Here is a 14,547-nt window from a genome sequence, read left to right on the forward strand (position 1 = left end):
AAGTATCCATTATACTGCAAATAAATTTTTTATACCTGCCAAGAAACAGTTACTATTAATTTTTTGTGACTGTGAATAACCATTTGTAATTTTAGCTGAGGATATTTTTTTGCAAATTTTTAAAGAGAAAGTTTATTAATTTTAATTAAAACTTAACTCAGCCTATATCAATTACTGTGGTTTGGAACAGTGACAGAAGCCTCTTGAAGAGGGAATGGAATGTCAATAGTTTCCCCCTACCCTCGCTTGTGAATCCTGTAAAGGGCTCTGCTGTCTGTAACCACACCCAAGAAACCTTACTGTATACTTTGTCAGTGCAGTGTTTAGAGGAAAGGAATATGATGCAATATTTCAAAACAATTTTAAATATGAACTGTAATATTTCTGTTGTTATAATTGCATTTTTATTTTTGGTGCTATTTTTTTCCAACTAGCATGTGTAACACTTTGATCACATTATTTTCAGTGACTCTCACAGTGTTGATCCTGATAGTTAGTACTCTGTGTAGTTTAGCTTTCTACTCAAAATGGATGAATAAATGGGAAGGTATCATACAACATCCTAAGAGTGAATATGATTACATAATAGGTAGGAGACTTTTTCAATACTGGCTGGTCAAATCTTGTAATATTCAATGCTGTAGCTTTTCCCAGTATACCACTTTCTCACATATACTCTTTGAAACTTTAAATTAGTATTCATTATGACTTTTATTCGGATCTCTCACCTCTGTAGTTCATTATTGAAAAATGGGATTTATTAATTAAATTGCAAATATGTGCTATAGAAAGGAACTTTACCTCATGAGTATGTTTCCACATTCATCTTTGAGAAAACCGAGCTTTATTAATAGGTCTCACTCTAAAATTATCTGGTTCCAACTTAGAAAACATTAGCACAAAGTGTGATGATGACACAAATTTCAGAATATATTGGAATAGTCATGTGCAGTGAATCTTTGAGATTACATTTTAATCATCTTGTCACTAAATCTCAAATATTTCAAGTTAAAAACACATTCTCTGCTTCCAAGCATTGTGATGAAGAAAGTTACAAACTATTTATGGTATCTGTGCTGCAAGATGATTATGTAAAACAAGTTGCTACAAAAAACTATACCCTGCAATGACTTACTGTAATCCCATTCAGTAATAGGTGATTTTATTGAATCTAAATTATATGAACTCCACATAGAGTTTGACACATTAAGTACTTGGAATGATTATCTCCAGAAACTCTACCAGTATTTGAAATGATTTCTTTTTGCAGTCAGAAGAAGTATTTATTTTACAGTATAACTGCTGTATTATTGGCTGACTTTCCCTATATAATGACACACATCTTTTTTGTTTCATAATTAATAATCCAAAAATTTTATTTTCTGTATTTCAATAATTGTATGAATGCATTTTGAACTTCAAACTACATGCCAGTTTATCATTTATTAGTGAGATATATAATCAATTAAGCTAGTTGATATGGCTGTGGTAAGGGGTAATTGTTTAGGAAGTGTTTTGTGTTAATGGTGTGTTCTTACAAATGCAGTTTTTTTAGCAGTCTGTTAAAGCAGTAAATGCAGTTCATTAACCAAGGAAAGAATATATCAGGAAAAGACACTGCATATTTAATATTATAGGTACTGGGATGTGGTTTAATATAAAGTGGGAAGGATTCAGCAGAAACAGCTCCTTGTTTGGAAGACAAAGGAAGGAAGGAAAGAAGGAAGGAAGAAGGGGCCATATAAACATATGAGACATCTGGAAGGACATTATAGTCCCTTAGAATCTTATGCTGAGTAGCACACATGCAACAAACATATAAATGAAATCCTAGCAGACAATTTTTGAGAGGATTTTTAATTTATACTTATGAATAATTTCCACAACACAAAATTCTAAGAATGTAATAAATTATTGGAGATTGGGGGGAGTGGGGGTTAAGATAGACAACCCAAATTTTAATAGCTGTTAATAGCTACAGTTAAACATCCTCTGATACTTGGGACAATTAATGTTACTACTCATATTTTGGTATGTTCAGGAAGTCACATGTTATACTAACAACATGTCTTTTACTACTTTATTAATCTCTAGACTAATTACACTGTATGCCATTTTTGCAATACAGTTATAATATACTTGGCAAAGGGAGTAAAACTTATAGTTTACTCTAATATACTGTCTTACCTTACATAGTTACTGAGCCACAAAAATCTATAGATCTGCAATGCAATTGTTACACAACAAATACTTTATTCATAATCATGATTTTGCAATATTTTGTTGCAGATAATCTTCTATTACATAAAAAACAATTATCCAAAAAATAATTTTAAAATTTTTAGCAGGAGCATGCGTATTTTTTTCTTTGAAGTCTTTTGGTAGTTTGTCACATAATGTAATACCTTTTCTCAGTTCAGAAATTTGAGATTCAGCTTTACTTTGTCTGAAAAGATATGAACAATGACTGGTTATGGTTTCATAATCAGATATTAAACTGTTTGTAATACAGGGTGATTCAAAAAGAATACCACAACTTTAAAAATGTGTGTTTAATGAAAGAAACATAATATAACCTTCTGTTATACACCATTACAAAGAGTATTTAAAAGGTTTTTTTTCACTCAAAAACAAGTTTAGAGATGTTCAATATGGCCCCCTCCAGACACTCGAGCAATATCAACCCAATACTCCAACTCGTTCCACACTCTCTGTAGCATATCAGGCGTAACAGTTTGGATAGCTGCTGTTATTTCTCGTTTCAAATCATCAATGGTGGCTCGGAGAGGTGGCCGAAACACCATATCCTTAACATACCCCCATAAGAAAAAATCGCAGGGGGTAAGATCAGGGCTTCTTGGAGGCCAGTGATGAAGTGCTCTGTCACGGGCTGCCTGGCGCCCGATCCATCGCCTCGGGTAGTTGACATTCAGGTAGTTACGGACAGATAAGTGCCAATGTGGTGGCGCTCCATCCTGCTGAAATATGAATTGTTGTGCTTCTTGTTCGAGCTGAGGGAACAGCCAATTCTCTAACATCTCCAGATATTGTAGTCCAGTTACAGTAGCACCTTAGAAGAAAAAGGGACCAAAAACTTTATTGGCTGAAATGGCACAGAAAACATTCTCTCTAAACTGCTTATACCAACGTTTAATACACCACCTATCAGGAGGTTTAACACCATACTTCGTTCGAAATGCACGCTGAACAACTGTCGTCGATTCACTTCTGCCGTACTCAATAACACAAAAAGCTTTCTGTTGAGCGGTCGCCATCTTAGCATCAACTGACGCTGATGCCTAGTCAATGGCACCTCGAGCGAACAAATGTACAACTAAATGAAACTTTATAGCTCCCTTAATTCGCTGACAGATAGTGCTTAGCTCTGCCTTTTGTCGTTGCAGAGTTTTAAATTCCTAAAGTTGTGGTATTATTTTTGAATAACTCTGTATATTGGCTTGGTCAGTATTTTTCTGTTAAGAATTACCTTTTCTTCATGTTAATCATTATATATGTCCTTTGTCTTTTGAGGTATTTTGGTAATAATCATGCTTTAATCCATCCATTAGTTATTCTTTTTGCCTGTTGCCTGAGAATGTACTCTATTAAAATGTACTCTTTTAAACATTGTCAAATGGTTAATTACCATGGAAGACAAACAGACCTAGAATTTGGAGGGCATAGTGTGCCTAAGACTGCCTCTGCCAAAGGACATTGATGTACTCATCCCATTTCAGGCACTTATCAGCTGGCATACCTAGAAAAGTAGTGCTATACTATGACTTTATTTATTTTCAAGTTGGCAGAGCTGTGTTTTCTTTTTATCCAAGGCTCCATTTTACTTGTCTTATTCACTCTATTATTTGTTACCCATTCAAACTCTCCATTAGCATAACCTCCACTTTATCCTTTGCAATTTCTAGTGATTCATCAGTGATTACAATATTGCTGTAATAAGCAAATAAAATAGTTTCCCCTTCAGTGACACTTAGGGAGAAATAATTAATGTACATCAGACCTAGCACAGAACCATGATGGATCTCTGTGGTGTGTTGCTTTAGATCTGAATGATGCTTGTTGACACACTTGGCTACAGCTGAATCTGGGACATCTCAAACTATGGTCTTGGTTTCCTAAGTAGAATTGAAACAGTTTGGTGACTTCTTATCCTCAGTGTCTGGAGTTTAATAATATTCAGTTTTTCATTACTTATCCATCTATGGATAGTATGCACCCATGAATGTTGCCAAAGATACAAGTAGTTTAAATACAAGATTCATCTGTAGTTTAAACACACATATATACATACATACAGTATGTCTTAGTGATGTTACATGTCTGTATATTCGTTTCAATATTCTGTTGTTCAAAGTCTTCTCATTATAACAGTAAATAGTCTAAAATCAGCATTTGTCTAAATAATTTGTATCTCATTGTAACTAATTTCAGTTGTGTAATAACTGATTTTTGTACAGATGCTCTTTTTCAACTTTTCTGAGGGCATGAAATTCTGTTTTATCTCCAGTCTTCTGCAGAAGCCAGTTTCATAATGTTATTTGATTTTAACTTTGCTTTTCCTATTGAAACCTAAATAGCAGCTGTATCAGGCCCAATGTTCATGTATTTATTTGTTGTTTGGGAACTGCTCAGTGTTCTTTATATAATTATCATTGTTTAAAAAATGGATTGACATTGAGCTGTAAGTATTCCCAGAGTTAAAGTAGTGTACTTGACTTTAATTTTTTGCTATGATTTGCATAGTTCCTTTATGTAAGTTAAAGGTCAATTGGATGTTATGCACATTTGTTCTTCACAAGTACTAATTAAGGAATGGACATACATAAAGTATGTTGCTTCTGCACATGGGTTGCTCCGCAGCAAAATTATTCTTTGGAGTGCTGTTCTTATACATATGCATTCTGTTAACCTGCACATGTACTTATGTGTTTCTTCACCTTTGCGTCCCTTAATGTGTCTGGTATTTTACTGCTGACGAAAATTTCACAGTTATCAGCAGATAGTGTTGTTTTCTCAAGCTTTACACTTTCAGGAAAGTCATTTCTATATATGAGAATCAGTATTGGCTCAGTACATTTCTTTAAAGGATGCCATTGCTACTGTATTCTGGATTTTATTTAAGAGATCTCAAGACAATGGGTAAGTGTCAGAACAATAAATACCAAGGTTTGGGTTTCAATCTTCTGGCAATCCCAGTTTTTTTTCTGTCACTTTCCATTTCTTTCACTTCTGCCAATGATTTGCATTTGTGAAAAAAGCCAAGTTTCAGCATAGTTTGAAGTGAATAGTGAATAGTAGTGAATAGTGTTTTATTTGTCTCATAACATACAATTTCTAATCATATGATTAGTGTACAGGAGACACATAAAAAAATGGATAACACAACTTAGGCCTAATTGGTACAAAGAATTTTTAACATTAATATAAACTTTTATTTTTCTTTCCTCCCTTTTGTGAAGGACAGCTAAATTTACACACAAGACTATATGTAACTTTATCCTGCTCAAATGTTCAGTTCATCCTTCATGAACTCCTCAACAGTGTAGTAGCAGCGTTTGACAAGTATATCATATAGCTTTGTCTTCAGTGTCTCTAGTTTCATACTCAGAACATTCTTTCCTTTTAGCTTGTTATGAATTTTCATTGCCATATACTGAGGAGACTGCACATATCGGTTTAAGTGATGAGTGGGAAGCATAAAATTGTCTTTGTTTCTCATGTTATATGTGTGATTGAAACAGTTTTTCTCGAATAACTCTAAATTGCTGTGTAGAAAGATGATAATATCATAGATGTATAAGGAGGGAACTGTTAATAACTGTTGTTTTTCAAATAGTGGGTGACATGATGTCCTTGGATGGGTAGTACACATGTTCCTTATTATTCTTTTCTGTAACTTTAGTGTGTGCAATATATTGCTTGAATTTCCCCAAAAAATAATACCATACCTTACAACTGATTGAAAGTGGCTGTGGTATGCCATTTTCCTTGTATTCCTGTCTGTTGCACCAGCTAATATTTGCATAGCAAATGCAAAGCTACATAATTTGTTTAACAGGTAGTCAACATGTTTATTCCAATTTAGATTTTTATCTAGGTTTAACCCTAAAAACTTCACAGAATCCACTTCTTCTATATCCTGATTTTTATGAGTTATTTTAATTTCTTGGGGCTTTGACTGTTTTGTTCTGAATAGGACCATGTGGGTTTGGGCAATGTTCAATCTTAATCCATTCAGTTGGAACCATGTTTCTAGTTTGTTCATTGTGTTTATTATGTAGAGAGGGATGTTTTCTGGCTCCTGGTTTTCAATTAATACAGATGTGTCATCTGCAAATAAAATCGATGGAACAAATTAGACTGTAGATTCCCCTATAAACAGTTTGGTAAGTCCATTCAAAAGTGGGAGAAAGGCAGGTATTTACAAAACTATGTGTAGTAAAGTGCTGTGGTGTTAAAACCAACATTGGGGTTAAGGAGAGGTTTATATATCTTCCATACAAAAAAGCAGGACTTATATATTTTTAAGAATTTAGTGAAGCAACCTCTGACAAAAGATTAGTTTATAACATGCACTGAAAGATATAAGTCTTTAACAAGCACACATGCACTTCATCTAAACTTGCAATGGTTTTATTTTTTTATATTATGTACATCAGTGCCAAGTTCTTCCACAGTGATGGATATCAGTAACACTCATTTCATTATGTAGTTCAGTGTTTGTGCAGGCCATATCTTCTCAAATTTCTGTTGTGCCTTGTTATTTATGTTTCTGAAGAATACATTAACCAAATTTTCTAGCTTATTTGAATCAAGTTTTGTACCCCTGTGCCTAATATATGCATGTTTTGGTGTTTTTCTCGTAATTATGTTACAGACTGCTCTGTTTTTGTTTGCAAGACTACTATGGTTGTTAATGTTGCTGAGTTGATTGAAATCCACAGATAATTTCCCTCTTCCTTTGGTCAACCAGTTACTTTGAGTTACTTCTTCCAATCTAAACTGAAATATTGACATCAACTTTGAGAATTTCTTATGTGTAGCAGTCTCTATGTAAACATCTTCTGATGGTTCATTGGTTAGCTGTGTAACAAATTCAGACCTTTTTGTCTTCCAGTAAACGCGTTTTATGTAAGTCTTTTTATTTTATTTCCTACAGCTATTTTTAATATTAAGTCCTGACTGGAGTGGCGTGAAGACCAAGGTTATCTAAAACATCACATTTTATTTCTTTTTGTCACTATATAACTCATGGTTAATGATGTACATTTGGTTATGCTTATGGCTGTTGGCTGTATGTATAAATGTGTAGGATGTTCAACAATATGTTTCACAACCCATCTGGATTAACTGGGAATGGTAAATACATAATGCAGTTAGTCTTTCTCTCATTTACCATATCTGTATCCTGCTACCAGTGCATGTCAGTGTGAGTGTGTTGAGTGTAATGTCACCACATGTGTGTACTTAGATCAATTGCCAATGTATCAGTGAGGGTCAGCCACTAGAGGCCACCTGTAGGAAGTGTGCACATGACACAGTCTTCACTGCACTGTCTACTAGTGACTTGTGCCTATATATTCATGAAGCAGTGATGTCTCACTCTCAATATGTTTTATTAGTTTGCACCTCTCACATCAGTTGTTCTGTGTATCACTTATGCTGCACCTTCTGTATGATTCTAATGGCTTGTTACATGTCAGGTCATGAGAGGCTTACATCTACACTATATTTACATCTATATCGATACTCCAGCACTGAAAGACCTGAGTCGAAACAAGGCCCCAGGAGTAGACAACATTCCATTAGAACTACTGACGGCCTTGGGAGAGCCAGTCCTGACAAAACTCTACCATCTGGTTGGCAAGATGTATGAGACAGGTGAAATACCCTCAGGCTTCAAGAAGAATATAATAATTCCAATCCCAAAGAAAGCAGGTATTGACAGATGTGAAAATTACTGAACTATCAGTTTAATAAGTCACAGCTGCAAAATACTAACACAAATTATTTACAGACGAATGGAAAAACTGGTAGAAGCTGACCTCGGGGAAGATCAGTTTGGATTCCGTCAAAATGTTGGAACACGTGAGGCAATACTGGCCTTATGACTTATCTTAGAAGAAAGATTAAGGAAAGGCAAACCTACGTTTCTAGCATTTGTAGACTTAGAGAAAGCTTTTGACAATGTTGACTGGGATACTCTCTTTCAAATTCTAAAGGTGGCAGGGGTAAAATACAGGGAGCAAAAGGCTATTTAGAATTTGTACAGAAACCAGATGGCAGTTATAAGAGTCGAGGGGCATGAAAGGGAAGCAGTGGTTGGGAAGGGAGTGAGACAGGATTGTAGCCTCTCCCCAATGTTATTCAATCTGTATATTGAGCGAGCAGTAAAGGAAACAAAAGAAAAATTTGGAGTAGGTATTAAAATGCATGGAGAAGAAATAAAAACTTTAAGGTTCGCCGACGACATTGTAATTCTGTCAGAGACAGCAAAGGACTTGGAAGAGCAGTTGAACCGAATGGACAGTGTCTTGAAAGGAGGATATAAGATGAACATCAACAAAAGCAAAATGAGGATAATGGAATATAGTCGAATTAAGTCGGGTGATGCTGAAGGAATTAGATTAGGAAATGAGACACTTAAAGTAGTAAAGGAGTTTTGCTATTTGGGGAGCAAAATAACTGATGATGGTCGAAGTAGAGTGGATATAAAATGTAGACTGGCAATGGCAAGGAAAGTGTTTCTGAAGAAGAGAAATTTGTTAACATCGAGTATAGATTTAACTGTCAGGAAGTCATTTCTGAAAGTATTTGTATGGAAGTGAAACATGGACAATAAATAGTTTGGACAAGAAGAGAATAGAACCTTTCGAAATGTGGTGCTACAGAAGAATGTTGAAGATTAGGTGGGTAGATCACCTAACTAATGAGGAGGTATTGAACAGGATTGGGGAGAAGAGGATTTTGTGGCACAACTTGACTAGAAGAAGGGATCGGTTGGTAGGACATGTCCTGAGGCATCAAGGGATCACAAATTTAGCATTGGAGGGCAGCGTGGAGGGTAAAAATCGTAGAGGGAGACCAAGAGACGAATACACGAAGCGGATTCAGAAGGATGTAGGTTGCAGTAGGTACTGGGAGATGAAGGAGCTTGCACAGGATAGAGTAGCATGTAGAGCTGCATCAAACCAGTCTCAGGACTGAAGACCACAACAACAACATCGATACTCCACAAACCACCATAAGGTGCATGGTGGAGGGTACCCTGTACCATTACTAGTAAGAAATCAGTTTCCATTATGGTCTGGAGGTTTATGAATAAAGCCATCTTTGTGTTACTTGGATTAGTTTTATGTATTACTTGGTTGTTACACAATTGCCAATGAGGATGGTATGGTTTCCACATGTGCAGTTTTAAGTGAGGCTTCACCAAGTTTAGTCATTATAGATGCCATGCTATTGGCCCTGATTGAACAGCTTACTTTGACAGTGACTACTTTGTCAGCTTCCATTAACAGACAGGGTACCATTCCACTCATCTATCCACCTGCATATCTTTCATGTTGCCCCTTTGTAAGAACGTGCACCTCTTACTTTTGGTCAAGTGTGCAGTTTATTGTCCAACTACCATTACGAACAGATGCACGAAATAGTGGCACAAGTTGAACCCTACCAATGCCACAAGAAACCAGCCCAGCCACACAGGGCCTGGGCAGTTGAACTTCACGGTCTTAGCCATAAGTGTCAATTTGTTAGTGATACCCATAATGATCCGACACAATTATCTGTGTGACTCCAGACAAGGAAGTATGTCACAAGGCTTTACTCTGTGAGAAGCCCCAGTGGCAGAAGTTTTGCAACTAGCACAATCTTTTGAAGTTTATTGGGCAGCATGTGATCAAATTGAAGCATGGGGCAATGTGGTAGTAGTGTCACAAGACGTGCCCACTAGGACGACATATAGCTTGCAGAAGGAAGCAACAGTGGCTGTGGTAAACATGCAGGCCCAGTGCCTAGTAGACCAAACCTGGCTCAAGCAGCTGTAACTACCACAGTACCACCATTAGTGTTCTCTGTTTACATCTTGAACTTTTTGTTTTGTCCATCATGAATGTTTGGCATGCCCTAAGTGATGGGATACTTGTAATGATTCCCAAAATACTGACCACATCACCTCCGTGTGTCATTTGCTGAAGGTTGCTCAGCATATGGACATTGATGTAAATAGTTTGACATGGAAATTCTCCCAACTTGTTTATTGAGTTAATTGTTTTTTGCCAAGTGCTCCAGCTACAGATCAACACAGAAGCTACAGTGACATTATCGAATTCTCAAACCTATGTGAGTTTAGGCTAACCACTGTTCCCACTGGTTACATGGAAATTGGTCAGAATATTTCACTTTTGGGAGAATTTACAGCATCTACCTCTTACAGATCAATGGTTTGTTCCATTACATTTTTGGTGGTTGCTGATGCTGGTATTGAGAACTTGTGTGGAATGGATACATTTTATTCATTTGGAATTTCTATCACCAACACAGTTCACCTTGTGTCCAATCAGGTACCATATTCTTAATTGGAAACACTGTGTGAGGAGTTTTTGGACTCATTTTTGGGAGGTATAGGGTGTGATATGAATTTTTCTGCTCATATGCTTTTGAAATCCATAGCTTGGTCTTGTTTTTGTTGTGAACATCCTATACTTGTCACCCCGAAAGATCAAGTGAAAGCAAAATTTGACAGAATTCAATCTCTAGGGGTGGTACAACTTGTTATGGCTAAAGAATGGTCACCTCTGCTGGTTGTAGTTTGGAAGCTGTCAGCAAAACTTTGCTTCTGTGGTGACTTTGGTGCTACTGTCACATGCAGTTGGTTGTCGATATGCATCCTCTTGAACGCCAGGAGGAGCTGTTGGCAAAAATATCGGATGGCCAGTACTTTTCTAAAGTTGATTTGTCTGGAGCATATCTAGAGGTTCCTGTGGACAAAGAGTGTCAGCAAGTTCTGGTTTTGAATACTCCTTTTAGTAGAGATCTATTTGTTTATTAAATGTCTTGGCCAAAGTTGAAGAACATCTGAAACTCTCTGGCAGATTACAACTGCATGCTAGGCCAAGACTCTGTTACGATCCTCCTATGATCTTTCACTGAGGGCATCACCCTCTCCGCTTTATCAACATAACTCAATAAATCACTAATATTACCCCTAGAGGCAGGTACAAGCAATTCTCTAACTTTCTGAGGCAACTTAGTTTCCAAACTCAAAATTATTGATTCACTACCTAGCTCTTTGTGCAAATATTTCAGTTTGTTTATCCAAAGCTGAGAGACCTTTCACAGTACCCTTCCTAGAGTCAAATCTCTCTCCTCCCCAAAATTCACTCAAAATTCTCTGCTGCTTCTCTTTGGACCAATATTCATCTAAAAATGCTTTCTCAAAGCTATGCCACAAAGTACAACCATTAGCTACCTAAGCTGCTCATCCATAAGCATCCCCTTTCAAAAAACCTCTCACAAATGACATTTTCTCTTTGTCATTTCATGTTTCAGGCAAATCATTAAATTCTCTAATGAAATCCAGTGGATGCACTTCCCCATATGGTTCAAAATTATTAAATTTTTTACAGCTAACAAATGAAGGACTGTTTGGGACACTACATGCTCTACGCTTTTTATTTTGCACCTCTTCCATCTTGTTATTCATTTCAGGCAATTTTGAATCTACATTTTTATTTATTTTTACTAGTTTCTCCTCCACCACTACGGCACACTTGGTTTCTACCTCCGTTTCAAAATAATTTTTAATCTGATTGATTTGGTTCTCAAGTTTAACCCTGTTTTCAGCACAAAATTTCCTGGCAGCTTTAACTTTGTCCTTACACTGTTTTTCAGAAACCTCCACCCTCCTACTATAGGCATCACAAAGCTTCTTTCTCTCTTCTACACATTTACTACTCATCAATGTTAATTTCTCATTAGTGTGATGTAGTACTGTCTTTACCTTTTAATCACAATCTTTAGCTACCACCTCAACCATGTTATTTAATTCTGAAACATTAGAGCTGACTACCTTAATCTCCTTTTAAATTTCTTTCCTCAGTTCATACTTTTAGTTAACCATGTCAGTTCTAATGCTATCAGTTTTCTTTTTCATACTACTAATGTCTTCTTTCATACTACTTTCCACCCTACTAATGTCTTCTTTCATACTATTTTCCACCTTACAATGTCTTCTTTCATACACATACTACTCAAACTACTCATAATTTGCCTTAACTCCACTTCCACTTTTCCATCTGCCACAAACTTTTGCCCTTGCTTACTTTTGCTACTAGATTCCTCCTCTTTAACCTTAACGATCTCATCCACTTCAGTACTGTTTTCATCCATTTTGCTCACATCACCACACAATGTAGATGATGCTTTTATCATTTAATCTAGAATAGGACTTTTGTCCCCATCATTCAAAGTTACACTTATGTCTGCTTTATAACCACTATCGTTTACAGAATTAGTCCCACTTAGGTCTTTCTGTTCATTTAAAAACTTAACATCTACAACTTTGTTCTCAGTCACACTGTCTCGTTTGTTAAGGCCACTCATTATGTATCACTTAATGTAAAATGGTTTTTGCTATGAAATTACCTTATTCTTATTCACTCACCTCCTGCTGCTCTGCTGCTGCTTCAGTTGTCATCTCAATTTGTCATCTGCTGGAAGTTGTAATTCTCTCGGTGAGGTGTCTTGTTTACCTCTGTGTCCACCTGCATGCTGATTGGTTGCTCCTGTACTCAGTGGCTGCTTTAATAGAACCCATTTGCTGACTGACAGCTGTCCTACTGTGGCCATGGAACTCATGTGCTGATTGGCTGTTGCATCTCCTTCATTAAAACTGTACTGTAAACCACTCGAGTTCACTGTTCAAAGTTTGCAAGTTTTAAACTATTGTGCCCAATTACAATAGTCCTCACCCGGGGCATCATAAGTGACATTCATCTGCTTTATTTCTTTGTTCATTGTCCTCATTGTTGACGTACTGAATTGATACACTGGCTGAAAAAGTGGTGGTGGAAGTAGAGCAGTGACTACTTTAAATGATGTAGCCAACAGGTGCATATTTGCATTTCATAGTTCTTTACTATCACTCTTCACAACCCCCCAAAAATACACAGTTATATGGCCAGTGCTCTATTATTTAACTTTCGATAAGTCTCATTAATAGGTTGCAGGCAAACATCTACATACTGCTACAATAGTTTACTGTTGAACATCTACGAGCAGTAAAAACCTAACCACACATTTCACAGTTTTTCAAATAAATTGAACGGACACTGTCATTGTTTTAACACATGGACTATTGCTGTAACACTTATTTCACAGTTAAGTTGATGCATTGTTGTTGATCTAACCTATACGGGATTCTTGTCTGAAACTTGGCTATGGACTGAGTGTCTTGTGACCAAAAACCGGGCCCTTTGATATCACCACAATAATAGAGCTGGCTTTGCTAACATGTTTTCGAATGGAGCCAAATAGATCCTTTAAGAATACTACTAGTTGTTCCTCCAAATGTTAACAATTAGTACAGAATTTATATTTGTTTATAAGTCAGCAATAGAATTTAAGTTATGAAATAATTACTAATTTCATCCTATAACAAAAGATACTAACTAGTAATAGTCAAAATAAATTTAAAAATCTATTACATACATAAAACTAAGCACAAAATTAGACCTGCTGTTGTAATCTTTAAAACTGAGGGCCAACCTTTCTCTTTTATGAAAATGCAGATTATACTCACGTATTTCAATGGTAATTAGTTAAAAGTGAAAAAATGAATTTTGAGGAGGCAGATGGCAAAACAAGAGGGGAAATAAAAAATATCCCAGCTTACTTCGTCACAGCTCAAACGCAGGAACTTTGCCTTTTGTGGGAAAGTGCTCTACCCAAGCATGACTCATGACCCATCCTCGCACCTTTACTTCTGCCAGTACCTCATCTCCTACCTTCTAAGCTTCACAGAAACTCTCCTGCGAAACTTTCAGAACTAGCACTCCTGGAAGAAAGGGTATCGCAGAGACATGGCTTTGCCACAGCCTGGGGGATGTTTCCATAATCAAATTTTCACTCTACAATTAAATGTGCACTGATCTGGAACTTCCTGGCAGATAAAAACTGTATGCTAGACTGAGACTTCAACTCGGTCCCGAGTTCAAGTCTTGGTCTAGCACACAGTGTTAATCTGTCGGCAAGTTTCATAACAGGACACACCCTGCTGCAGGGTAAAAATTTCATTAAGGAACATCTACTGTGTAACTGGTAGCAGAAAAGGGAAGTCTATAGATGGTGCAGTTAATACTGCTTTTGAATTGTAGAAAATTTGACAGCAAAGTATGCAGTTGTACTCATGATTGACAGTCTTCGGTGGCCAGCAGTGTTCGTATGCCTTTGAGATCTCTCAGGGTCCCCAAATGTCTGTATAAGAGCTTTGTAGATTATTGTAGTGGACATAGCATCCAATGGCCT

At 36.5% G+C, this 14,547-nt stretch overlaps 1 protein-coding gene across 2 annotated transcripts in view; it reads left to right on the plus strand.

Moving 5' to 3' along the window:
* The first annotated feature begins 253 nt into the window (after positions 1–253).
* The window catches only part of LOC124555646 (neither inactivation nor afterpotential protein G-like), a 242,042-nt gene continuing 227,748 nt past the window's right edge, over positions 254–14,547 (plus strand). For both annotated transcript variants that reach the window (XM_047129629.1, XM_047129630.1), the window contains exons 1-2: positions 254–375; positions 467–589. In XM_047129629.1, the coding sequence (XP_046985585.1) occupies positions 339–375; positions 467–589 (160 nt within the window). In that variant the 5' untranslated portion in view covers positions 254–338. The remainder of the gene's footprint in view (positions 376–466; positions 590–14,547) is intronic.

The sequence above is a fragment of the Schistocerca americana genome, chromosome X, assembly GCF_021461395.2.
Source record: "Schistocerca americana isolate TAMUIC-IGC-003095 chromosome X, iqSchAmer2.1, whole genome shotgun sequence".
NCBI classification, from domain to species: Eukaryota; Metazoa; Arthropoda; class Insecta; order Orthoptera; family Acrididae; genus Schistocerca; species Schistocerca americana.